Below are 26,291 nucleotides of genomic sequence, written 5' to 3' on the forward strand. Positions count from 1 at the left end.
GATTAATTTGGGTTGAAAAAGGGAGGTTCTCCATATTCACTAATATTTAAATATTTCCATAAGAAAAATTTAAAGAATGAATTTAAAAGACATGCACTAGTGAAATAGTAGTGTAAATTATAGAAGAGAGGCAAATATTGTGCAGTTAGAGTAAGAATGATAAATTGGGAGGGATGCTGAACTAAATTATCACTTTTCCTAAATCTGATGCTATCTAAAATCTGACTCTTTTGGTCAAGGTAAACTGATTTTCTTAAAGTTTTCTGACACAATGATTCGTTCTTAAAGAATTTACAGTTTTTTCTTTTTCTTTTTTTTTTTTTTTAAAGCTCCTAAGTCAGCATTAACATAGTGCTTGATTACTTGCTAACATTTTGTTTCTGCCTTTTAAAAGTTTGGGACAGAGTGCTGAATATCGTCACATTTGGTCCCTTGAAATCTCTAATAAGCCGAATGTATCTGAGCCCGAAGAACCAAAGATTCGTTTTGTTGCTGGTATCCATGGCAACGCTCCAGTTGGAACTGAGCTGCTTTTGGCTTTGGCAGAATTTCTCTGTCTGCACTACAAAAAGAACACAGCTGTTACCCAGGTAAGAGAATAGCCTATTCTGACATACTTATAAGGAAAAGGATCAGTGATACATTAATATCAGGGCACCATGTAAAGATCAGTAGTTTTTGTTAGATTTTACACGGAGGCACTTTCAGTACATTATGAACTATTTTTTGTATATATTCATTGTTAATATTATCCTTCTGTTATATTTCTTTGTAAATACTAAGAGGTCATACAAGAAAACATACTAAAGATTTGCTTCAGCTTATTTATTAATAGCCAAGCTCCCCTTCCGATTTTTATTTACAGTTCTCGACATTCTAACTTGGGGAACTTCTGTTTTCAATTACTTAAAACTAGGACACTGTATTTTAAAATATAGTGAAAGCTATATAGTTTTTCTTTTCATATGATACATTAAAACATACTGGACGGGCTGGCGCCGTGGCTCACTAGGCTAATCTTCTGCGGCACTGGCACCCCGGGGTTCTAGTCCCTGTCGGGGCGCTGGATTCTGTCCCGGTTGCTCCTCCTCCAGTCCAACTCTCTGCTGTGGCCTGGGAGTGCAGTGGAGGATGGCCCAAGTGCTTGGGCCCTGCACCCACATGGGAGACCAGGAGGAGGAAGCACCTGGCTCCTGGCTTTGAATCAGCACAGCGCGCCGGCCGCAGCACGCCAACTGTAGTGGCCATTTGGGGGGGTGAACCAATGGAAAGGAAGACCTTTCTCTCTTTCTGTCTCTCACTAACTCTGCCTATCAAAAAAAAATTATTTATTATTTGAGAGGCAGAGTTACAGAGAAAAGGAGAGACAGAGAGAAAAGTCTTCCACCCACTAGTTCATTCCCCAAATGGCCACAACAGCCAGAGCTGGGCTGGTCTGAAGCCAGGAGCCAGGACTTTTCTCCAGGTCTCCCATGCGGGTGCAGGGGCCCAAGCACTCGGGCCATCTTCTTCCACCTTCCCAGGCCACAGCAGAGAGCTGGATCAGAAGTGGAGCAACTGGAACTTGAACCTGTGCCCATATGGGATGCCAACGCCACAGGCAGAGATCCCACCTACTATACCACAGCACCAGCCTCAGCTAACAGATTTTAGACAGAGCAATGTGGCATTGTCTACTTGAGCTAGGGACTACAGAAGAGAACTTTGAGCTGGAGTCTTGGTCACGTGTGCTTCAACAACAGTTCTGTCTGCCTCAGGGAAAGGAAGGAAAGAACACGTCCTTCGCTAGCACTGATTGGCACTGTCGAGGAGAAAAGGACTCCTATCTGTAAATACCTACTGTGTGCCAGGTATCATACCAAGTGCTTTGCTTACACCATTAACAACCAGCAGACAATATCTGAAACAGTGCCAATTAATTTTCTGAGACAGGAGACCTGTTTAATCCTCAACTCTGTAATAATAATTATGTCTACTTCATAGATGTAGACACTGAGGCAGAGAGATCTCTGTTAACTTCTAGGAAGTCTCACAGCTAGTAGTAACTCCTGAAACTGGAGTTTAAACCCAAGTATGTCTCAGTATAAAGCCCCTACAGTTTTGTTATATTGTACTGCCTCCTGATAAAAGAAATTTGGGAAGAATTGATGTCATGAGTAGGATCAAAATGAACCTGTGTGATTAGATGAGATGACAAATTTGACTGAACTGAAAATTATTTTACCATCTTTAGCAAAGCAGTTTCCACTGACTTCTCATGTAGTATCTCCATGACACTTTTGCTTGTCTTTTAAAATGGGACAGTGTTGAGGACAATGGTTCTCCACCATCGGTCTACATTAGAAACACCTGAGAAGCTTTTAAAAACATCAGTGCTCGGTCTGGCGCTGTGGCATAATGGGTAAAGCTGCAGCCTGCAGTGCCAGCATCCCATATGGATACCAGTTTGAGTCCCCACTGCTCCATTTCCAATCTGGCTCCCTGCCAATGTGCCTTGGAAAGCAGCAGAAAATGGCCTGAGTCCTTGGGCCCCTGCACCCACATGGGAGACCCAGAAGAAGCTCCTGGTTCCTTGCTTTGGATTGGCACAGCTTGGGCCATTGCAGCCAATTGGGGAGTGAACCAGTGGATGAAAGACCTCTCTCTCTATCTCTGTCTCTCTCCCTCTCCTCTCTCTGTGTAACTCTGTGTAACTTTCAAATAAATACATCTTTATAAAAAAATCTTTAGGTTATTTTTTAAAAAAGATTTATTTATTGGAAATTCAGAGTTACACAGAGAGAGAAGGAGAGAGAGAGAGAGAGAGAAGTCTTCCATCCGCTGGGTCACTCCCCAGTTGGCTGCAACAGCCGGAGCTGTGCCAATCTGGAACCAGGAGCCAGGAGCTTCTCTGGGTCTCCCACGTGGGTGCAGGGGCCCAAGGACTCGGGCCATCCTCTACTGCTTTCCCAGGCCACCGCAGAGAACTGGATCTTTGGAAGTGGAGCAGCCGGGACTTGAACCAGCACCCATAAGGGATGCCAGCACTGCAAGCTGCGGCTTTACCTGCTATGCCACAGCACTGGCCCCCATCTTTAGGTTATTCTAATATTTGTCCAGATTTGCAACCTACTGGTCTTATGGTTATAAGAAACTATATATCCCAGATAAAGCAACTAACAGGAATTTCAGAAGTCCTTGTTTATGAGGATTTGCCCACTTGTTTAATTGAGCCTAAATTAAGACCTAAATGATTTTAGATTGCCATTTGTTTTGAGCTAAGGATCAGTACTATCCAGGAAGTTAAAAGGAAATATACACGTGCTCAGAGATCCCATCTCAGGGATTCTAATTAAGTAGGCCTGTGATTAAACACAAGGTATACCTTAGAAAAAAATTGCCCCAGAGGAGAGATTCAAGAACCACAATTTAAAGGCTCTCAGATATTGCTGCAATCTGTACAGACTATTTTATCAGAATGAATAAACCAGGGATCCCTTATGATTTATTGTAAGAAATGCATAGGATTGGGGATGGTGCTGTGATGTAGCAGGTAAAGTCACCATTTACAGTGCCAGCGTTTTATATGGTGCTGGTTTGAGTCTCGGCTGCTCCACTTCTGATCTAGCTCCCTGTTAATGTGCCTGGGAAGGCAGTGGAAGATGGCCCAAGTCCTTGGCCCCTGCACCCATGTAGGAGACCTGGAAGAAGCTCCAGGCTCCTGGCTTCAGATCGTTTCTGCTGTAGCCATTGTGGCCATTTAGGGAGTGAACCAGAAGATGGAAGCCCTCTTTCTCTCTCTCTCTCTCTCTCTCTCTGCCTCTCTCTAACTCTGCCTTTCAAATAATAAGTATTTTTTTAACAAAATGGCTATTTTTTTAAAAGATTTATTTTTTTTTATTTGAAAGAGTAACAGAGAGAGGTAAGAGACAATAAGAGAGGTCTTCCATCCGCTGGTTCACTCCCCAGTTGTCCACAACAGCTGGAGCTGCGCCAATCCAAAGTCAGGAGCCAGGAGCTTTTTCCTGATCTCCCACGTGTGTGCAGGGGCCCAAGGACTTGGGCCATCTTCCACTGCCTTCCCAGGCACATTTGTAGGAAGCTGGATTGGAAGTGGAGCAGCTGGGATTTGAACTGGTGCCCACGTGGGATGCCAGTACTGCAGGCTTGGCCTTTAATCCACTGTGCCATAGCACCAGCCCCTCAAATAATAAATCTTAAAAAAAAAAATACATAGGATGAAATAGAAATCAGTTCATACCACATTTGTCAGTATGCATACTTATCAGTTACCTGCAAGATAAATTATTATGGATAAGATAAATGTCTCACGTCTTTTTTTTTTTTTTTTTTTTCTGGCGTGATTTCAGTCTTCTTTCTCTTTGTTTCCAGATGTTCATTAGTATCTGTCAGATTAGACATTATAATTTTTAATCCAGGGAAGTATCTCATCATCATTATTGATCTCAGCCAGTAGTCAGCACACTTCTATAAAGGCCTTGTGGGGTGGATGCTCTGTGTTGTAACCGCTCAGCTCTGCTGTTACGGCACCAAAACAGTTACAAATGGGGATGACCGGGTTCCCATAAAGTTTTATATGCAGTAGCAGGCAACAGACTGGATTTTGCCTACAGGTAGTGGTTTCTGACCCTTGCCTTAAGTCACCAGGAGGACTCTGGGAACATTAGTTGTATAGCAGTTTTTTATTCCTTTTAAATTTATTTGGAACAAGAGAAAAGTTTATTTATTTATTTATTTTAATTCTGTCTTTTAACTGTGTTTAGAGTAAAATATAAAGATTTTCCATCTGAGGCGTAGGAGGGAACTGATAACCCCATTGATTTTTGTTTCTGTTTCAGTTAGTTGACAGGACTAGGATTGTGATTGTCCCTTCTCTGAATCCAGACGGACGAGAAAGAGCACAAGAGAAAGACTGTACTTCAAAGATGGGACAAACAAATGCTCGCGGCAAAGACCTGGATACAGACTTCACAAGTCAGACCAGTTTCCTCCCTTCTTCCCTCCCTCCCTTCTTCCTTCCCTCCCTCCGTATCTTTCTCCCTTTCTGTAAAAGATTTATTTATTTGAAAGACAGAGAGAGAGAGAGAGAGATCTCCCCAAGTGGCCACAACGGTCACCACTGTGCCAGGCCAAAGCCAGGAGCCTAGAGCTTCATCCGGGTCTCCCATGTGGCTGGCAGGGGTCATCTGGAGCTGCCTTTCCAGGCACATTAGCAGGGAGCTGGAAATGGAGCAACTGGGACATGAACCAGTGCCTGTATGGGATGCCAGTGTTGCAGGTAGTAGCTTAACCTGCTACTCCACAATGCCAGCCCAGAAAGACTAATATTTTTAAGCCACTTAAGTACTTGAGAGATTATTTTCTCTTTCTTTTCTAGAGGATCAGTTGATCTTATTTTGTAGATGAATATGTGTTAGTTTCTTTTCTTATTATAAATGATGCATAAATGAATGCAGACATCCAGAAAACTTTTTAAATCGTTCTTTTTCATTTGTAAAAATAATTCAAGTTTTTCTTGCAGAAATTCAATCAATAATATTGGGATGTTCTGTCACTAGTTGTATAGATATATGAATTCTTTCACTATATGAACTCACATGATATATATGTATGTTGATTTACAGGGGTTTGTTTCTTATTTAAATAGGATCATCAACTATTCATATAATTTTGTAAATTTTTTCATTGTGTCATTAACAACTTTCCATTTTAGTACTTCTAGATCTAATGACCTTTTTTTTTTTAAGATTTATTTATTTATTTTGAAAGGCAGAGTTACAGAGAGGCAGAGGCAGAGAGAGAGAGGTCTTCCATCCACTGGTTCACTCTTCAGTTGGCTGCAACAGTTAACTCAAACTGGTGCCCATATGGGATGCTGGCTCTGCAGGCAGTGGCTTTTACCTACTACATCACAGCACCAGCCCCTTTAATGATGTCTTTATATATACACTACTCTGCCTTATGTTGATGGACATTTAATTTGTTTCTGGGCTTTTTTTTTTTTTTTTATTCTTGCAAACAATGCTGCAGAAAATACTCTGCTTCCTGGAAATCTTATTTTCTTTCAAAGATAGGTTATATCGTGAAATTGGGTCAACTATTGGGCACATATTCTGGTTGAGATACTCACATCACATGTCAGAATGCCTAGGTTTAAGTCCTTGCTCTACTTCTGGTTCTAGCTTTCTGCAAATGTGTACCCTGACAGGCAGCAGATGATGGCTCAAAGCACTTAGATCCATGCCACCCTGTGAGAGACTTGAATTGAATTCTGGACTCCTAGACTTGGCCTGGCCCAACCCCAGATGTTGCAGACATTTGGGGAGAGATTAGGAGATCTCTCCCTCTTCTCTTCTTCTCCCTCTCTCTCCCTCACTCTCTGGCTTTGATACAAAAACAAATAAATTTTTAAAAAGTATATTAAAAATAGGTTATATGTTCCCTTAAATTATTTTTTAAACTGGGGTATATCCATCTTTATTTTTTTCTTTAAGAATGTTCTTAGGGGCCAGTAATGTGACATAGCAGTTAACACTGCTGCCTGTGGTGCTGGCATCCCATATAGGCACCGGTTCAAATCCTGGCTGCTGCATTTCCAATCCAGCTCCCTGCTGATGCATCTGGGAGCAGCAGAGATTGGCCCAAGTCTTTGGGCCTTGTTACCCACATGGGAGATCCAGAAGCAGCTCTAGGCTCCTGGCTTTGGCCTTGTACAGCCCCTGCTGTTGCTGCCATTTGGAGAGTGAGCCAGTAGATGGAAGATCTATATTTCTATCTCTCCCTCTATATATCTCTGACTTTCAAATAAATCTTTAAAAAAATTTTTTTCTTAAGCTTGTTTAGAGCTATTAATGTAAACATGTCATTCTAAAGTATATAAACTCAGAATAACCTACTTTCTAAAAGATATCTTTGTTACTTGAAATAGTGGTTTATGGAAAAATAAAGTATTTATGAATTGTGTAAGCTGGCATTTTGATGGTGTTCAAGTAAAGAATTTTCTAAAATGTCACACTAAAATTTGATATTTTGTATTTGACTCTTACTTAGATAATGCTTCCCAGCCTGAGACAAAAGCCATCATTGAAAATTTGATTCAGAAACAGGACTTCAGTCTTTCTGTTGCTTTGGATGGTGGTTCTGTGTTGGTCACATACCCATATGACAAGCCAGTACAGACAGGTGGGTTGAATGTCATTATATTAAAACACACACACACACACATACACACTACTGAAAGTTACATAAGAAATTTCAAGTCAGTAGTGTCCCTTCTAAATTTTTTTAAATGGTGAACATTTGAGCATACTTCATAAGCAAATAATGACCTAAGAAGATTGTACACACATCAAGAGTTCAAGCAATTACTTGTAGAAGAGAGGTCAGATCTAATGCATCCTAGCTTTAATGAGACTAGCCATGTTGGCACATCTGTTCAGTTTAGTTCATAAGCACTTACTGAACAATCATTATGTCTGTAGATACTGGGAATACAAAAGCAAATATGAGACACAGTGCCTGCCTCAAAAAACTCGTATTATAGGTAACCAAATATTAACAGTACAGAGTTATCCTTTCTTTAAAGTTTGACTGGCTGGTTATACCTTGTGGTGAGTTAAGCAGTTAGCTTGTTAAATCTTTAGGGGGTGTAATATGTAGAGATAGTTTGGGTTGTATTCAGTTCAGACTATGAGCACTGTTGTTATTAGGCCAGCACATCCCTCAAATATAGTAAAACATACCAAAACAAGTTTGTATTTTATATGGTTCTATAGTAAAAACTCCTCATTAATACCTAGATGATTGTCTAAATCTGAGTATCTTGGGCTAAACTAAGGCATGCAGTGAATTATAACAACTTCTCAGTAAACTTTAGTTGGTTGCAAGATTTGCTAGAAGGAGAAGACCTGTATCTATGATGCTGAACTTAGAGAAAAGTCTTTTGGATTTCTCTGCTGACTGAATTTTTCTTTTTGTAGTGGAAAACAAGGAGACTCTGAAGCATTTGGCATCACTCTATGCAAATAATCATCCATCAATGCACATGGGTCAGCCCAGCTGCCCAAATAAGTCAGGCAAGTGTTTTCTGTAGTTTGTTATTATTGCTTTTGTAGGGGAGGAGTTTTCACTTATTGGTCTCACTGGCATTGCATCTCAATGTCTTTGTAGATGAGAATATTCCAGGAGGAGTAATGCGTGGAGCAGAATGGCACAGTCACCTGGGCAGCATGAAGGTATGCCTCAGGACACATTTAGAATGCAATTATGAATATCAGTCATTGAGCTAAAGAGTTGAAAACTTTTCTGATACAACAAAGTGAACAGCACCTGTTTCCTGGCTTTCTGGTCATGGATAGTTCTTAAATTAACCTACCAATAATTTTTTTCTCACTTTAACTATTTTTAGTTGTATAATTCAGTGATATTAATTGCATTTACAGTGTCACACAATCTTCACCATATATATTTCTAAAGCTTTCTCATTGCTCCAAATATAAACTCTATTCCCAATTAGGAATGACTCCCTATGCCCCTCTTCCCATAGTCTCTGGTAGCCTCTAACCCATTTTCTGTCTCTGTAAATTATGCTATTCTTAATACTTCATGAAACTGATATAATACTATATTTATCTTTTTGTGTCTGGCTTCTTTCACTCAACATAATCTTGTATCAACACTTCATTCCTTTTTCAGGCTGAATAATAATCTGCTATATGTATGTACCACATTTTGTTTATTGATTCATATGTTGATGGACACTTAGGTTGTTTCTGCTTTTACCTATTACAAATAATGATGTAATGAACACTGACCTACAGATATCTCTTTGCACTTCTGTCTTCAGTTCTGTCAGATGTATTCCTAGAAGTGGAATTTCTGGTGCATATGTGGTTCTTTTTTTGTTTTGTTTTTTAAGATTTATTTATTTATTGGAAAGGCAGAGTTACAGAGAGAGAGAGAGAGATCTTCCATCCACTGGTTCAATCCCAAGTGGCTACAATGGCCTGAGCTGGGCCTGTGTGAAGCCAGGAGCCAGGAGCTTCTTCCAGGTCTCCTACGTGGGTGCAGGGGCCCAAGGACTTGGGCCATCTTCTACTGCATTCCCAGACTCACTAGCAAGGAGCTGGATCTGAAGTAGAGCAGCTGGGACATGAACCGGTGCCTATATGGGATGCCAGTACCACAGGTGATAGCTTTACCCACTATGCCACAGTGCCAGTCCATTTTCAGCTTTTTGAGAAACCCCCAGACTGTTTTCCACAGCAGCTGCATGATTTTACATTTCCATCATCAGTGTTCAAAGGCTCTAATGTCTTTATATTCTTATCAGCACTTGTTGTTTTCTGGGCTTTTCTTTTTTTCCTTAAATTGTAGCCATCCTAGTAGGTATGAAATAGTGTCTCATTATAATTTTGATTGTATTTCTCTTATGGCCAGTGATGTTGAGCATATTTTCATGTGTTTAATGGCCATTATGTATCTTCTGTGGAGAAATATCTGATAAGTCACTGCCCATTTTTAAATTGTTTCCTTTTTTGTTGTTGAGCTATAGTTCTTCATATATTCAGAAAGTTAAATCTTTATCAAATATATAATTTGCAAATACTTTCTCATTCTTTAGATTGTATTTGTATTTTCTTTATCATATCCTTTTATGCACAAGATTTTTTAAATTTTGATGAAGTCCAGCTTATCATTTTGTTGCTCGTGCTTTTGTTATCATATATAAGAATCCATTGCCAAATCCAATTCTGTTCCTTTCAAAGACTGCAGTGACTTTGGGTATTGGCCTTTCTTTTTCTGCAAAGAAAAAGGGTATTAGAATTTTATTAGGACTTGTGTTGAATCTATAGATCACTTTGAGTAGTATTGATAACTCTAAAATATTGTCTTTGACAGACAATGAGAAATGAACAATGAGAAATGAGCAATGAGAAAGACATGGTATGTCTTTCCATTTATTTGGTTCTTTAATTTCCTTCTGACAACATTGTAAATACTTAGGCTAGGTTTTGAGCAAGGATATAGTGACGTGGTTGAAGCTGTGCTACTAGAAAATAAATCTTGGGGCTGGCATTGTGATGCATCTGGTTAAGCCGCCATTTGGACATCAGCATCCCACATCTGAGTGCCAGTTTGAGTCCCAGCTGCTCCATTTCTGATCCAGGTCTCTAATAATGCGCTTGGGAAATCAGCAGAAGATGACCCAAATACCTGGGTCCCCGCCACCCATATGGGAGACTAGTATAGAGTTCCAGGCTCCTGGCTGCAGCCTGGCCCAGCCCCACCATAGCAGCCATTTGGAGAATAAACCAGCAGATAGAATGTCTCTTTCTCTCCCTTTATTTCTGTCACTCTGCCTTTCAAATAAATCTTTGAAAAATTTTTTTAGAGAACTAATGTCTTAATGATGGGTTAAGATAGTCTGGAGGAAAGAGAACCAGATGCAGGAGACTGGTTTAGAATAGTCTAGCCAGGGGCAAGTGCTACTATGCCGGCATCCCATATAGGCAGTGGTTCAAGTCCCAGGTGCTCCACTTCCAGTCCAGCTCTCTGCTATGGCCTGGGAAAGCAGTAGAAGATGGCCCAAGTGCTTGGGCCCCTGCATCTATGTGGGAGACCCAAAGAAGCTCCTGGCTCCTGGTTTCAGATCTGCACAGCTCTGGTTGTTGCAGCTATCTGGGGAGTGAACCAGAGAATGGAAGAGTTCTCTCTTTTTCTCTGCCTCTGCCTCTCTGTAACTCTGCCTTTCAAATAAGTAAATAAATCTTAAAAAAAAAAAAAAAAATAGTCTAGCCAGATTAGAGTAGTGGCCATGGTAGTGAAGTCAAGGTATTGAGTTTCAGAGATACTGCTGAGAAGGAATTGACAGGAATTGGCCAATTATGGATGATAGTAAAATGAAGAAGTCAGAGACAAAAAAATTTCATGGACATATAAGAAAATGAGTTAATATCATTAATTGAATTAGGAAAAAATAGGTTTTGGGGGGAGGGGAATGTGGTAAGATACATTTTTGAACCTGTACATGGGCAGTTCCTGTGCCTGGATAAACACTACTTACAGGTGGTGGCTTGTTGTCACCTGTAGGCTCCAGGTTGAGGAGATCAGAAGTCAAGTTCTTGTTCTTCTACCTCCAGACCTCTGTGAACATCAGTACAGTTTCAGGGTTTAGAGGGAAGCTGACCCTCTGTATGTACTCAATCATTTCTTCATACATTAAACACTAACAAACTCCTTTACCTTCCAGCACAAAGATGTAAAAATGAATTAGACATAGTCCCTGTCCTCAAAGGCTCTCTTAGGAGCCATTGTGATTGTGTTTGTGACTGATTTAAGTACAGACTGGCTTATTTATATTTGCTGTAAAATGTTTACAGATTCTTTGTTTACATCACCTCATTTACATTACCTCATTTTCTTTTTAATCTGTTAATCGCATTTGTTGTATTACAAAGCTTCAGCCTTAATTTGCTTATAAATTTTCTTACATTTGATTTTTAATTTTCCATTCCAGGATTATAGCGTCACCTATGGCCATTGTCCAGAAATCACAGTGTATACAAGCTGCTGTTACTTCCCCAGTGCAGCACAACTCCCTTCCTTGTGGGCAGAAAATAAAAGATCTCTCCTTAGCATGTTGGTGGAGGTAAATCGTTCTCTTCAAGCTCCCAGGAATATCTTCAACACAAACCTTTATTAAAACCTTATCTTAATCTTTCACCAAAAATTCATATTTTTATTTTAGATTTATATTGAAAGAAGAATTTTGTTCAGTTTGTGTTGCCTAAATAGAAGCCATGCATTCATGTGTCTGGAATCTGCTATAATTTAGTTAATTTGACCTTTGAGATGCTGCAGGATCTTTAATCTGAAAATTACACAGTTATTGGAGTTAGTGTATCATGGTGGCAAGGAAATCATTCAGGCTATTAGGAGTCTGGGATCTGATGCTTCAGGCTTTGACTGCTTCAGTTCTCTTTCTCTTATCTTCATCTCTGTGACTCTGAAGCATTGATTGAGAAGCAAGCAAGGTCAGAGACACTGGGAAGGGGAATAGGTCAGGCTTGCTCTGTGTACGTGTATGTGTAAGAGAGAGAGACAGAGATTGATTTCTGTTTGGATTTGGTCATGCCTCAAATTATTGCCTCTAGACATTATGAAAACAAATTTATGTCTTCAACATTTTTTTCAGGTTCACAAGGGAGTGCATGGATTTGTTAAAGATAAGACTGGAAAACCAATCTCTAAAGCAGTCATTGTACTCAATGAAGGAATAAAAGTACACACAAAAGAGGGAGGTTATTTCCATGTACTGTTAGCGCCAGGGGTCCATAACATCAATGCCATTGCTGATGGGTACCAGCAACAACATTCCCAGGTAAGAAACACAGATTGAGTAGTGTTATGTAAATTCTCAACTCCTTGTCAGACTTCATCTTTGAAACTACTGTTAGAAAGCCTGAAGGGAATAAAGGGATTAGAAGTATGGCCACCTCTTGATTAGTGTTAGCTTGTTATCTTGCTATCCCTTGACAACAAAAGGAAATTCTTGTAGCATTTCATGCACATTAGATGGTAGTGAATCATCTCCTTGGTTTGTATAAAATCCCTAAGAACATAATAGGGTTACTGCATACCTTGAGTAAACCTTTTCATAACTCATAGACTTCCTCCTTCTAGGTCTTTGTGCATCATGATGCAGCTAGCTCTGTGGTGATTGTCTTTGACACAGATAACCGGATATTTGGGTTGCCAAGAGAGCTTGTGGTAACTGTATCAGGTAAAGAAATTTCAATTTTTAGTAATTGAAGTTAAAAGCAGTCTTGACATTTCAGTTTAAGATGGATCATCTCCATAAGCTCCTGACACTACTCCCTTTTCTTCTAATGTCTCCTTTTCTCGCTATCATTTTCCTGAACCTCTCCTCCCATGTGAGGGCTTGTCTCCTCACTTTTTTAGTTTTGTGTTCAACTGTCCCTCCACAGAGCCCTTCCCTGGTCACACTAGGGCCCCTCTCACTATCTCTACCCGACTTTCCCCCGTTACTTATCTATATTCAATCTCTCCCACTAATACATAATCTCTGAGAGAGTAGAGAGTTTATTTGCAAGCCCAGAGCCATGCTTGGCATGTAGTAAGTCTTAAAGAGCTGTTGAATGAATTAATGATTTGCTTCAAAAGTTCATGAATTCCTAGGGCTTTGACATATTAGTTCTGGTTTTCAAGATCTAGGAAACAGAGGCCGGCGCCGCGGCTCAATAGGCTAATCCTCCGCCTAGCGGCACCGGCACACCAGTTTCTAGTCCCGGTTGGGGCACCGGATTCTGTCCCGGTTGCCCCTCTTCCAGTCCAGCTCTCTGCTGTGGCCCCGGAGTGCAGTGGAGGATGGCCCAAGTCCTTGGGCCCAGCACCCCATGGGAGACCAGGATAAGCACCTGGCTCCTGGCTTTGGATCAGCGCAGTGCACCGGCTGCAGTGCACCAGCCGTGGCAGCCATTGGAGGGTGAACCAACAGCAAAAAGGAAGACCTTTCTCTCTGTCTCTCTCATTGTCCACTCTGCCTTTAAAAAAAAAGAAAAAGAAAAAAAAAAGATCTAGGAAACAGTAAATGTTTCTTTTCTCCAGGATTGAATTAATGAAAGGGTAGAAAGAAAGAAAATATGTGGCAAAATAAATACTCTGTTGTGTTTGACACAAAGAAACTTGGTTTATTTCTAAGTGCAGTTTGAACTTGGGGTAAAATGATCATCTCCTATTACAGGGTATGTGTGGGGGAAGATCCTTAGTTGAGAAAAAGGAGCATGTTAGGCCGGCGCCGCGGCTCACTAGGCTAATCCTCCGCCTAGCGGCACCGGCACACCGGGTTCTAGTCCCGGTCAGGGCGCCGGATTCTGTCCCGGTTGCCCCTCTTCCAGGCCAGCTCTCTGCTGTGGCCAGGGAAGGCAGTGGAGGATGGCCCAAGTGCTTGGGCCCTGCACCCCATGGGAGACCAGGAGAAGCACCTGGCTCCTGGCTCCTGCCATCGGATCAGCGCGGTGCGCCGGCCACAGCGCGCTGGCCGCGGCGGCCATTGGAGGATGAACCAACGGCAAAGGAAGACCTTTCTCTCTGTCTCTCTCTCACTGTCCACTCTGCCTGTCAAAAAAAAAAAAAAAAAAAAAGAAAGAAAGAAAGAAAAAAAAAAAAGGAGCATGTTAGAAACACGGTCCAATCAAGTTTGAACTAGATTAAATTCAAGTACCTTAGTGGTTAAAAATGCAGGGGGTAGAATGCAGTCAATGGTTTAGATCTGGCTCTGCCACCCATTAGTTGTGAATGAATTTTTTTGTTACTTTAATAAGACTCTTATGTTAGTAACCTGTATACAAATCCAAAATAAATTATGGATTTGGGATGAATGAACATTTACTGAAAGGAAACGTAGAAGTTGTTGATTGATAAAAAGCAGGTTGCAGGACAATAACCAGTGTTCCTTCATTGTGGTAAAAGGAAATTGTACATGTGCATACACATGCATAAAAATGGGTCTGGAAAAATAGGCACTAAGGTAATAAAAATGGTCTCTGGGTAGTAGAAACATAACGATGTGGGGGTTTTGTTATTTTCACTTATCTGTATTTTCTAATTTTGCAACCACACATGTACTGCTTCTGTAATAATAAAAGGCTGTTCTTAAGTGCATGGAATAAAAAGAAAATAAATGAAGGGTGTGTTAGGAAAAGTGCCATTGTAAATAGGTACTGGAAGTGTAATACCCCATGTGGCGGTTTTTGTTTGGCAGGAGCCACCATGTCGGCATTAATCCTGACGGCTTGCATCATTTGGTGCATCTGCTCAATCAAGTCTAACAGGCACAAGGATGGCTTCCATCGGCTCAGGCAGCACCATGACGAGTATGAAGATGAAATTCGCATGATGTCAACAGGCTCCAAGAAGTCCCTTCTAAGCCATGAGTTCCAGGATGAAACGGACACTGAAGAGGAAACATTATATTCTAGCAAACATTGAAAAACACATTTCGCATTCTCCCAGCATAAGTATCAAGCAACATTACAGTTCCTCTTGGGAGACACTGCATTAAGAAGACTCTCTTGCTTCTTCAAAGAGCTTTGGGAAGTTAACTTGCTAAATTTATATTCTCTGTGAATTTCACTGGCAGTTTTGAACTTCCCTTCCTTAACGTACTCATAACCCTTCAAAAAAAAAAAAAAAAAAGAAATCTGATTTCTATTTATGCAGCAGAGATGGGACAGCCACTTTGTTTTTATTTTTTAATTTAAGATGAGCTTTTTGGAGTTTATGTAATAACAGCATAAAGCCAACTAGTGGATGTTGTATTTTGCACATCAGGTATTTACTAGTGGCTTTAGCTTTTTTTTCCTTTATTTTTAAATGGCCAAAAGAATCCAGAAACATTAAGGCAGGGACAGCAGTCAGACTCTGACATAAAGCTTTAAAAACTCAATGTTTTCTCAACCTACTGAGGAGTACTTCTCTCTAGTTATTAAATAGCTGGAGTTTCTCTTATTCAGGTTTAATGGAGGTTGAATTGATTTTTAAGCATATATAATGTTAGGAAATGAATAAATGGGCTTCCGCATTTGTCTTTCTACCTGTTCCCAGGCTAGATCAGAACTGGTGGGCTGTGCTCTAAGCAGGATTTCACTACCTCTCTTGTAAGGTTTAGCAAAGTTATAAATATCCCCCATTTTAAGCAAGAACTTACTGACTGTTGTGAAAGATCTAAATGTGCGCTTGAATGGAGCTGAGAGGGAGACTTAGCAAAAGCTGAAACTCATGTTGCCTATCTTTTAACTTGGTAAAAACCCACAGGTGCTGCTGCTTTTATCTGTGAAGAACTAGTTTATTCTAGGAATGCCTAATTCTGTAACATTTCCTAAAATTGAACTTTTTCTATGTTGTACACTTAAGGTTTTCAGATGACCCAACCATCTACGAGATCTGAATTCTACTGAAATTATTAGGAAGTATGGAAGAGACCTACTTGTGCATTCTTGACCTATTTGGAACAAAAAATATCTACACTTCATACTCCAGCCTGAGCCTACACCATGAAATAGTAGACTATGGTTGAAATAACTTGGCCAGTCTTGTTCATACAGGCCTCTGCAAGCGATTGGGTTCTTTGTCCTAATGTTTCAAATGACAGTCTTTTTTTTTGACCAACCAACTTTGTTAAAATTTTAGTGGAAAGCTTTCAAATATGCTGCCTCCATTAAAAAAAAAGTAAACTATGGCTGCTTGTGTGATATAACACTGTAGTGTGACGGTGTCATCCGCTGCCAGTCAGGCACAGAGTGAGACGATTTGCATTTTATTGTCTGTCTTATCTGCTATTTAGTGGAAATGATGCTTTTTGTAAGTGTGTGTCCTACCAATGATCTAATGGTTTAATACCTTTGAATGTTTTAATGGCCAAGTTGCTGCTGAACTTGTATTAAATCAGGGGATCAAAAAGCTTACTCTCATCTTCTAAATTGTATTCTATATTCATAAATGTATCCTTCATCCCAAAGCTTTCCTGTGAAGTAGTTTGCCACCCACCTGGGTCGTTCAGCCAGGCTTTTAAAGGAATGCATCCAAAGTAGCTTTATAAAATATTTTGTCTATTAGGAATAATGAGCTCCTGACATTTGTTAATAAGTATCTGTGGTAAATTTGGGTGGTTGAAGGTTAAGCCATTCTGCTATTAATCCTGGTATTAGCCACTCAGACTCTGCCACCTCCCTCTCATCCCACCACATAAACAGAACAGAGCTTGTGGGATGCTAGCAATTAATGAAATATATATACATGAGTTAATTTTTTCTGATAATCATTACAATTTCTTTGAAGATACAGCATATTGCTCTTTTTTAGCTTTATTTTTTAGAGTGCAAAGTCAGAAAACCAACAAAGGGCCTATGAGTGTCTGGGCCTGCTTGCAACATTGCAACTAGAAATGAAGGTTGATGTGACAGCCTTTGCTTTATTAGCATTGATCTTCTCTAGAGGGCACTTTCTACATTTACTTTCTTGAATTAAACATGCCTCTCTAACTGTACATCGTAGTGCTGGAGGCCATGCCTTTTAAGCGTGTGTAAAATTATTTAAGACATGAACATACAAATAGTTCTTTTACTCATTTTTCCCAAAAGGAAAACCAAATTCTGCTGTAAATCTTGACTCTTTAATGAACTCCTGAGTAATGCATTTAGCTGGAAGATAAGGCCTTCTCAGCCCATGTCACCTCTGAATGCGAGTGTACAAGATCAGCGACTGCTACAACTATGTTCTCAGCCCTGCTCTGTTTTTTACCTGAGGCTCTCATCTAGTATTAGCCCACATTAACAGCTTAAGGCATTGAAGCCATATGGGGTGGGGAATGCATTTCTTCAGTGTTTCTCCTAGAGACTTTCCATTTCCTTGGAGTCATGGAGGCAAGTAAGTATCACAGTGTTGAGAAGTTGGCCCACATCTGAGTTGTGCCTTTCTTTACTCACAAGGCATTGTTTTTGTCTTGGTGATGAGTTTGTAAGCCTTCTCTCTTCCCAGCTCCTTAATCAAAGCAAAATGATTGAGTAGGTAACGTTTAAAGTGTCTGCCTGTGTAAATGTACTTGTGCTGATTGTATAGTGCAGTAAGATGAGCCCTTGGAATTTCAGAAGGAAAGACCCGTTGATTTCGGTGTTTTTTGTGGAACACTTGGGTAGTGAGTGGAATCCCATCCAGTTGAGGAATGCTTGCAGTGCTCATGGAAAGGAATTTGATTTGGGACTTTGTCATCTTCCAGAAGGAAAGCAAAACATACTGTATTTTTGGCCCAGTGTGATTGATTGGTTAATCTTTGTTACCTTTCGTCTGAATGGGATTTGCTGAATTAATGAATATTGACTTTAAAACTAATTATGAGTTTAAAAATAAATAAAAGGTAGTGCTTATATCTGAGCTTCTTGTGTTTCTGAGCTAACACAAGGTTAGTCAGTAACCATGACCTGCTCCTCTATTTCCATTTATTCTCAGCATTAAATATTTTTATCTTCTTGTTGACAGAAATGCACTTGTGCAGGTTTTGTCCCTGCTGTATTAAAAGCTTGCCTATGAATGCTGTAAACATGCCCTGTGTTATGGATCTCTGGTGGAATTGTTCTAATAGTAACACCCAAAATTTCTCCCTGTGTTTTTGCTTTATTGTTATTGCTGAAAATCCCACTGTGGTTGATGTTCAGTGATTTTCTATCTAGCAACTTTTTGATAACTCTTTGGTTTTCTGATTTGTTTTAATTAAAGCAAATTAGGGTCCTTGATTAATGCCAACTGAACTTGGATTTCTAGTTCATGAAAAAAATTTCTCCCAACACCCGTTTCTCTTATTTTTAGCAATAACTCATTCATGATTCCACTTGACTTTCAGAATATTGTCCTGGTTGATTTTGTTTTTACAGAATACATTATTAAATTTGAATGTAGGCTACCATTTTGAGGCAATTTGATATAAATTATGTAAATATGTATGATTATGACTTTTATAAATGGCAGAACATGAGTGTATTGACTATATTCTATGCCAGCCATGCTGCAGAATTTCTGGAGGTTGGACATAGTGGTATTTTTATGCTCAGATAGAAAATCACCTTTCCACCTTTCCATTTCTTCAGAATGATACTCCCCAGCTCCAGAACACTCTATAACTGATTATATGAGGTGCCCAAATCCCATTCATCTCAAGTGCTTCAGTCTTTGGTTTATTTCATGCACTGTGCCTTCAAAATGAAATTTTTAAAAGGGACTATAAATGAAGTTGAATAGTAGTTTTAAAGTCAATCTGTGTAATTTATGTGAAATCTAACTGTAATGAGGTCTTTTCTGTTTTTTATATGTAAACGGATCTAACCCTGTATAAAAGTTATTTTATGATGTTTGTCTTCCTTTGTGTTTTGTCTTATAATCATTTTTCTAAAGCAATAGGCCATAAGTTATAGTTCCAGTTTGAAAGTTACATAGTTTTTTACCTATACTGGGGAACATAGTACCAGGGTTGGAATGCAGGGTGTCACCTACAGATTGTTTCTGTCTTTATGAATTAACTTAAAAAGGATTTATTTCCAAAGTGATCACCTCACATCATGGCCACAGTCCTCTTTTCTGTTTGTGGCTCAGCTAGATGATATGTCTTTAACCATTCCACCATGACCCCCACAAAACTGAAAGGTTATGTACCCATTTTAAACTCCTTAAAATTGTGGCACTTTTCCAGGTGAGGCCTTGTTGGAATAATGTGCCCTGTCATTTGCAGGCATGGTGGTGATGAATTCAGAATCTTATTTTCATTAGAAACAGTTTACTGATACTGGGAAAGCAACTGAAAATGAGACAAGAGAAATAAATAGGTACTTCGGTAGTGATTGGTTCCTCTAAAAAAGAAAGCCTCTGCTGTGGAGAGAGCGGAACAGAGAGGTTCCAGTGTGGACAGTTTATGACTGATTCTTGTCTTTGCCGCTTGCTTCCCATGTGAACCTGTATCACGCAAGTTTCGTTAACAGTCTCTGAGTTGCAGTTTCTCTACTAAGGGCTTTAGTGAGAATTAAGTAATGTTAATGAAGGGCCCAACCTAATATTTGACTCAACTGAATTCCCATGATAACAAGAATCATTTTCCTTCATTTGCTGTTTTCTGATCCCTTTGAAAGAAAGTTATTTTATCAAATATATGAACAAAGATTTTTTAGGTGGTCTTTTTAATTTAGAAGATATTCCTAAATTTTAGTATCTATGAATACTAAAAGAAAAAAAGCTATGAAACTCTCCCCCTGTTCAGTAGGTTGTCATAAGGCTGGCAATAAAGTTTTAATTGTGCCAGATGTTTAATATTTGTTTTGAAATAAAAGATTATATGCTCCTTCAGTGAAAACAACCTTAATTGCTTCAGAAGTCTGAACAGTGATAATTGTTTTTCTCCCCAATGTTTGAAAGGTTTTCATGAAATTTTTCTCAGGCGTTCTCATACCCAAATCAAGAATCCATGTGGCTTGTTTCAGAAACAATCTACCAGTTGTGTTCAGTCCCTCAGGTTTGTTCTCAACAAAGCTGACGTGGTGGTCAACGTTAACACTCTACTCAGCTATGATTAGCTAACAGCTTGTTATTCTCACATGCAGTTCGGATGCCAACTGATTCTATGTTATTTACTGCAAACCTCATAAATACACTATTAATTATTACCTACAATCTTAATGGTAACTAAAGCAAATGAAACCCAATTTTAACTTTTTTAAATGTGTATTTATTTTTACTTATTTGAAAGGCAGAGAGACAGAGATCTTCCATCCACTGGTTTACTCTCCCAAAAGCCTGCAACACCAGGGCTGTGCCAGGCTGAAGCCAAGAGCCCAGGGACTCCACCCAGGTCTCCCCCAAACGAAGCAGGGACTGAAGTGCTCTTGCCATCACCTGCTACTTCCCAATGTGCACATTAGCAGGAAGCCAGATCAGAAGCTGAAGAACAGAGACTCAATTCCAGGTACTCTGATAAAGGATTCAGTGTCCCATATAGCAGTTTAAACCACGGCACCGCAACACCTTCCTCCAAAGCTTTAACTTCAATATTACACTTTTGCCTACATTAACCAGTAGAATATTAAAAGTAAACATGCTGTTTCTTAGGCACCTTTGGCCGAGGCCAAATAGAATTCTATTCCTTGTTGCTGTGTAAACTAATGTAGACATGGTGAGCAAGAATAGGTCGAGTAGAAAGGTATTCAAGGTGAGAGGCCAGCTGGAAGAAGATTGAAGACAAGATGAAAAGATGTACTTGACCCTATTGAAGTTGCAGTAATTGGAAGTGAGAGCTTGTTGACATGGGTGACTCATTCAGTAAGGATGATTTATTGATTCAATTAGGAGCAACAGAAGAGGCAGTGACAAAGTCAAGGCTGTAGGTGGAAAATAAAAGCTGTAGGAGAAAATTAAGATGGATGGTGCCGGCACTGTGGCGCAGTGGGTTAACGCCCTGGCTGAAGCGCTGGCATCCCATATGGGCGCTGGTTTGAGTCCTGGCTGGTCCACTTCCGATCCAGCTCTCTGCTATGGCCTGGGAAAGCAGTAGAGGATGGCCCAAGTCCTTTGGCCCCCGAACCCGCGTGGGAGACCCAGAGGAAGCTCCTGGCTCCTGGATTCGGATCGACACAGTTCCAGCCATTGTGGCCAATTGAGGAGTGAGCCAGTGGATGGAAGACCTCTCTCTCTCTCTCTCTCTGCCTCTCCTCTCAGTGTAACTGTGACTTTTGAATGAATAAATAAACAAATCTTTAAAAAAAAGAAAAGATGAACATGTAGAAAATTCAGTGATTAGGTAGAAATAGCTAGGAAAACAAATTATGTGATTGTCATTGAGGTTGAGCCAAAGTGATTGAGGAGAGTATAGATTGCAAAATCTGAATTATTGCTTATTTCTAATATTTGACGTCTTTCCAGGATTTACAATTATTGTTACTTATGTATCATTTGCTCCCTAGGAAAGTTTTTCAGAACCAGAAAGGTTTTAATATTTAGTGCATGAAAATGTGAGGTGCCTAGAAGAACTGATCATGAAGACAGGGTATAGAATAGAAGGGGAGTGGGCAGGGTACAATACTGATTGGGATGGAGGACTCCTGGGATTTAGGAATAATTTTAGAATAGCCTTAGACTCACAGAAAAGTTGCAAAGATAATAGAGTTGGCTGCTGGATTTGTGTTTGGAGGATATGAGTGTTAAGTCAAAATGGATGGATTGCACCATTTTCTATTTAGTGAGACTTGAATGGGACTGGGCATAAGAAATAGCAAATTTAGGCTGGCGCCACGGCTCAATAGGCTAATCCTCTGCCTTGCGGCGCCAGCACACTGGGTTCTAGTCCTGGTTGGGGCACTGGATTCTGTCCTGGTTGCCCCTCTTCCAGGCCAGCTCTCTGCTGTGGCCAGGGAAGGCAGTGGAGGATGGCCCAAGTGCTTGGGCCCTGCACCCCATGGGAGACCAGGAGAAGCACCTGGCTCCTGCCTTTGGATCAGCGCGGTGCGCCGGCCGCAGCGTGGCTGCTGTGGCAGCCATTGGAGGGTGAACCAACGGCAAAGGAAGACCTTTCTCTCTGTCTCTCTCTCTCACTGTCCACTCTGCCTGTCAAAAAAAATAAAAGAAGAAGAAGAAGAAGAAAAAAGAAATAGCAAATTTAGAACCTAGCCAGATGTGCCTGGGTTGGGTGTTCCAGGTGTTAACCATGTGATACTGCTTCTAGGTGCCTGAGTTAGATCTCTCTGGAAGGTGTCTCCCTCCTACAGTTGGAGGAGACGTCAGCATTTTTTTTTTACCTCCAGTATAAAATAAGAAAAAGTTCTATACAGTTTTCATATGTTGACACTATCAAACACTAAAAATAAGTATACTTACTGTTTTCAAAGCAATAAAAGATCAACCTGAGACTATCACAGGGAGCTATAAAGCCATATCAGTACTTCTGGAAATGAAAATATAGAAACTAAAATAATGTAGACAGCTATAGTGGCAGGTGGACACAGAAATAATGAAGTAGAAGATAGATCTGTAGAAATTCAAGTGGCACAGACAACAACAAGAGTGTATGAAAGAGGGTGAAACGTGTGGATTTAGCATTAGAGTGATGCGTGTTTGAGGTTCTAAAGACAAAGAATGGAGCATAGGAAACCTTAAGAGATGACAACTGGGAATTTTCCTATATTGATAAGTTATCGATTTATAGAGTAAAGGAACAATCCAAGCAAGAAAAAGTAAACATCCATACTTAGACATATCAGTGAAACAAAGACAAAAATGCAAAGGAGTCAGAAAAGAAATTCAGAGAAAGCAGCTAGACTGAGATTAGACTCATTCCCAAAGTACACTGAGGGGAGAAAGTGCTGGGTAAACATGAAGTAACTTCCAGCATAGATTTCTGTATTAAATGTATCTTTCAAGAATGAAAGTGAACTTCAGGTGGCTGAAAATGTTGGTGGCTTTTTCTGCCTGCAAGTTCTGATATTCATTCTAAAGGAACTGAGAGCTTAATCTTCCAAAATGTCAAAAACACCCCCTATGCCCCATCTCCCACACCAGTCCCTGCACACAAATGCCCAGCCAGCACACCGGGTCCGTGAGCTACAATCCCTACAGTCATGTCGCCTGAAACCACAGGCTGGGGGGACTCAGGCGTCCAGAGCACGTCGCAGCATCCTTGGGTATTTTCACTGCAAAGCCCTCCACGCCACCAGTTAAGTCACTGCTGGCCTACATGAGGCACAGCAGGATGCTCTGGGACCAAGCAAACGCCTCCAGCCCAGACTCAGAGTTGTGAGAGGTTAGCAAGACTATCAGTAGGCACGTAGCGAGATCTCACTGATGAAGGGCAAAGAATATTTAAGTGAATATGGACAGAAAAGAGAGAGCACAATGAATCTGCAAAGGCCTGTCAAAATTCCCCATCTTAATTCCTTTGCATGCCTTGCTTACTTCCATGCTGAGTCGCTCAGAAGCCGTTTTAGACGAAGGAAGTAGACAGAGACAGTGGCGCATGCAGAAAGGGGAACCTGACCTGAGCGTCAGCCTGGCTAAAGACCCAGGTGGTGGTGACGGTGGCTTTTCCACAAAGCGCCAGCCACTGCTCACTTGCAGAGAAAGCACGGCCTCATCAGTGAAATGCATAGTGAGAGCGTGGTGCCCTGTGTCCTGTCGGCTGTCACAACAGCATCATGAAAGGGGCACATCCAGTCCCTAACGGTTCATCAGCAAAACCTAGAAGCCGAACTTCTTCAGATAGAGGAATGACACCACGGAAAAGCAGCAAGGTCCTGGAAAGCGCTTTCATTTCACAAGGAACTTAGAAGACGCTGCAGTCTGAAGGTAGACGCGGATGTGGAGACAGCTGCCGCTGACGTTGCACGGCAGAGGAACAGGCTGCGAGAGGCAGGAGGGAAGGGAGGGGCAGGCGGTAGAGTGCGCTGAGCACACGCAGAACGGATCACGCTGGGAAGAGCAGGTGGCGAACGAAGTGGAGGAAGAGGAAGAGGCCAAGGGCGTTCTGACGCAGACAGAGGAGACACACCTGGAAGCAAGCAGAGAACAGACAGGACGGTGAAGGCACGTCCGCTCCCGAGGGCAAGGGAGTGAATGCTGCGTGTGACGCTGGCTGGGACAGTGGAGGGGCCACCAACAGAGGCGCCCCGACCGGGACTAGAACCCGGTGTAACGGCGCCGCTAGGTGGAGGATTAGCCTAGTGAGCCGCGGCACTAGCCTGCTTTATCTTATGTATTCCAAATGCTTTTTCCCCCTAAGATTTATTTATTTATTTATTTCAAAGTCAGAGTTACACAGAGAGAGCAAGAGAGAGAGAGATCTTCCATCTGCTGGTTCACTCCCCAAATGGCCGCAAGGGCCAGAGGTAGGCCAGGAAGAAGCTAGGAGTCAGGAACTTCTCAGTTTCCCACGTGGGTGCAGGGGCCCAAGCACTTGCGCCATCTTCTGCTGATTTCTCAGGCCATTAGCAGGGAACTGGTAGGAAGTGGAGCAGCTGGGACTTCAACCAGCACCTGTATGGGATGCCGGCACTACAGGACCTGCTAAACCACAATGCCAGCCTCCCAAATACTTTTTTTAATGAAAAAAAAAAAATTTTTGTTCTTGTAAAAATAAATTTTTAAAATTGCAAAACATAAAAAGGAAAAAGTAAATTTATTCAGAAATCACACTCAGAGATATTTGAGGTCAGAGAATTTTGAAACTTCAGATGGAATAAAGAGAGAAATCACCAAATCTCAGTGCATTGCTGCCACCCAACCTCACTGCACTGCAGGCCTTGTGATGCACAGGCAGCTATAGACGGACCTTAGAGATGACCAAAAGGGATCTCAGCAAGAGGCAAAATGTCCTAAGTGACTGGTCTGAATCCGGAATCCACCTGAACCCAAGCAGATCAGAGCACAAACTTGAAGCAGAAAGACTGGGGCCCACATTGTGTTGCAGCAGGTTAAGCTGCTGCTTCCAACACTGGCATTTCATATTAGAATATGGGTTAAGGCTGGCGCTGTGGCATAGTGGGTAAAGTTGCCACCTGCAGTGCCAGCATCCCATATGAGTGCCACTTTGAGTCCTGGCTGTTCCACTTCCAATCCAGCTCTCTGCTGTAGCCTGGGATGGCAGTAGAAGATGGCCCAAGTCCTTGGGCCCCTGCACCCGCATAGGAGACCTGGAAGAATCTTCCAGCTCCTAGCTTCAGATCAGCACAGCTCCAGCCGTTGTGGCCATCTAAGGAGTGAATCAGCGGATGGAAGACTTTCTCTCTCTCTCTCTCTCTCTCTCTCTCTCTCTCTCTTTCTCTCTTTCTCTCTGCCTCTCTGCCTCTGCCTCTCTGTAACTCTGCCTTTCAAATAAACAAATAAATCTTAAAAAAAAAAAAAAAAAAGAATATGGCTTAAGTCCCAGCTGTTCCACTTCCCATCTATCTCCCTGAAAATATGCCTGGGAAAGCAGCCAAAGATTTGCCACCCATGTGAGAGGCCCAGATGGAGTTCCTGGCTCCTGGCTTCAGCCTGGCCCAGCCCTGGTTATTACAGTCATTTGGGGAGTAAACCAGCAGATGGAAAGTCTCTCTCTCTCTCCCTCTCTCTCTCTCACTATGCCTTTCAAATAAATAAATAAATAAAGGAACTAAAATACTTCCTTAGGAATAATTAGAAAAACTGGATTTGCAAACAATCAAGGGGTCTGGTGCTGTCGTCTAGCAGGTAAAAGCTGCCACATGCAGTGCCAGCATCCCATATGGGCACCGGTTCGAGTCCCAGCTGCTCCACTTCCGATCCAGCTCTCTGCTATGGCCTAGGAAAGCAGTAGAAGATGGCCCAAGTCCTTGGGCCCCTGCACCCGCATGGGAGACCCAGAGGAAGCTCCTGGCTCCTGACTTCGGATTGGCACAGCTCCAGTTGTTCAGGCCACTTGAGGAGTGAACCAGCGAATGGAAGACCTCTCTCTCTCTCTCTCTCTGCCTCTCCTTCTCTCTCTGTGTAACTCTGACTTTCACATAAATAAATCTTTAAAAGAAAAACAAAACTGAAGGACCCCAAAAGCGGTGTCCTTTTGTGACGACCCCAGAAACACAGACTCCAGACCAGACGATGCAAAAGGCAGGAGGCAGTTTTATTTCATTTGCGCAAATGGGCCCTCTACTGCTGCAAGCAGCGAGCAAGAGAGAGGAGCCCCGAACAATCATTTTACACAGTTTTTAAAGGGCAAAACCACAAAATTA

The 26,291-nt window shown here is 41.3% G+C and overlaps 1 protein-coding gene across 1 annotated transcript in view; it reads left to right on the forward strand.

Annotated features, from left to right (window-relative positions):
• Positions 1–18,921, forward strand: part of CPD (carboxypeptidase D) — an 80,162-nt gene extending 61,241 nt beyond the window's left edge. The window contains exons 13-21 of the mRNA XM_002718901.5: positions 395–590; positions 4,839–4,974; positions 7,051–7,182; positions 7,980–8,075; positions 8,170–8,234; positions 11,519–11,650; positions 12,197–12,382; positions 12,685–12,784; positions 14,786–18,921. Of these exons, the coding sequence (XP_002718947.1) occupies positions 395–590; positions 4,839–4,974; positions 7,051–7,182; positions 7,980–8,075; positions 8,170–8,234; positions 11,519–11,650; positions 12,197–12,382; positions 12,685–12,784; positions 14,786–15,012 (1,270 nt within the window). The 3' untranslated portion in view covers positions 15,013–18,921. The remainder of the gene's footprint in view (positions 1–394; positions 591–4,838; positions 4,975–7,050; positions 7,183–7,979; positions 8,076–8,169; positions 8,235–11,518; positions 11,651–12,196; positions 12,383–12,684; positions 12,785–14,785) is intronic.
• Positions 18,922–26,291: the final 7,370 nt, after the last annotated feature.

This window comes from Oryctolagus cuniculus, chromosome 17, assembly GCF_964237555.1.
Source record: "Oryctolagus cuniculus chromosome 17, mOryCun1.1, whole genome shotgun sequence".
Taxonomy (NCBI): domain Eukaryota; kingdom Metazoa; phylum Chordata; class Mammalia; order Lagomorpha; family Leporidae; genus Oryctolagus; species Oryctolagus cuniculus.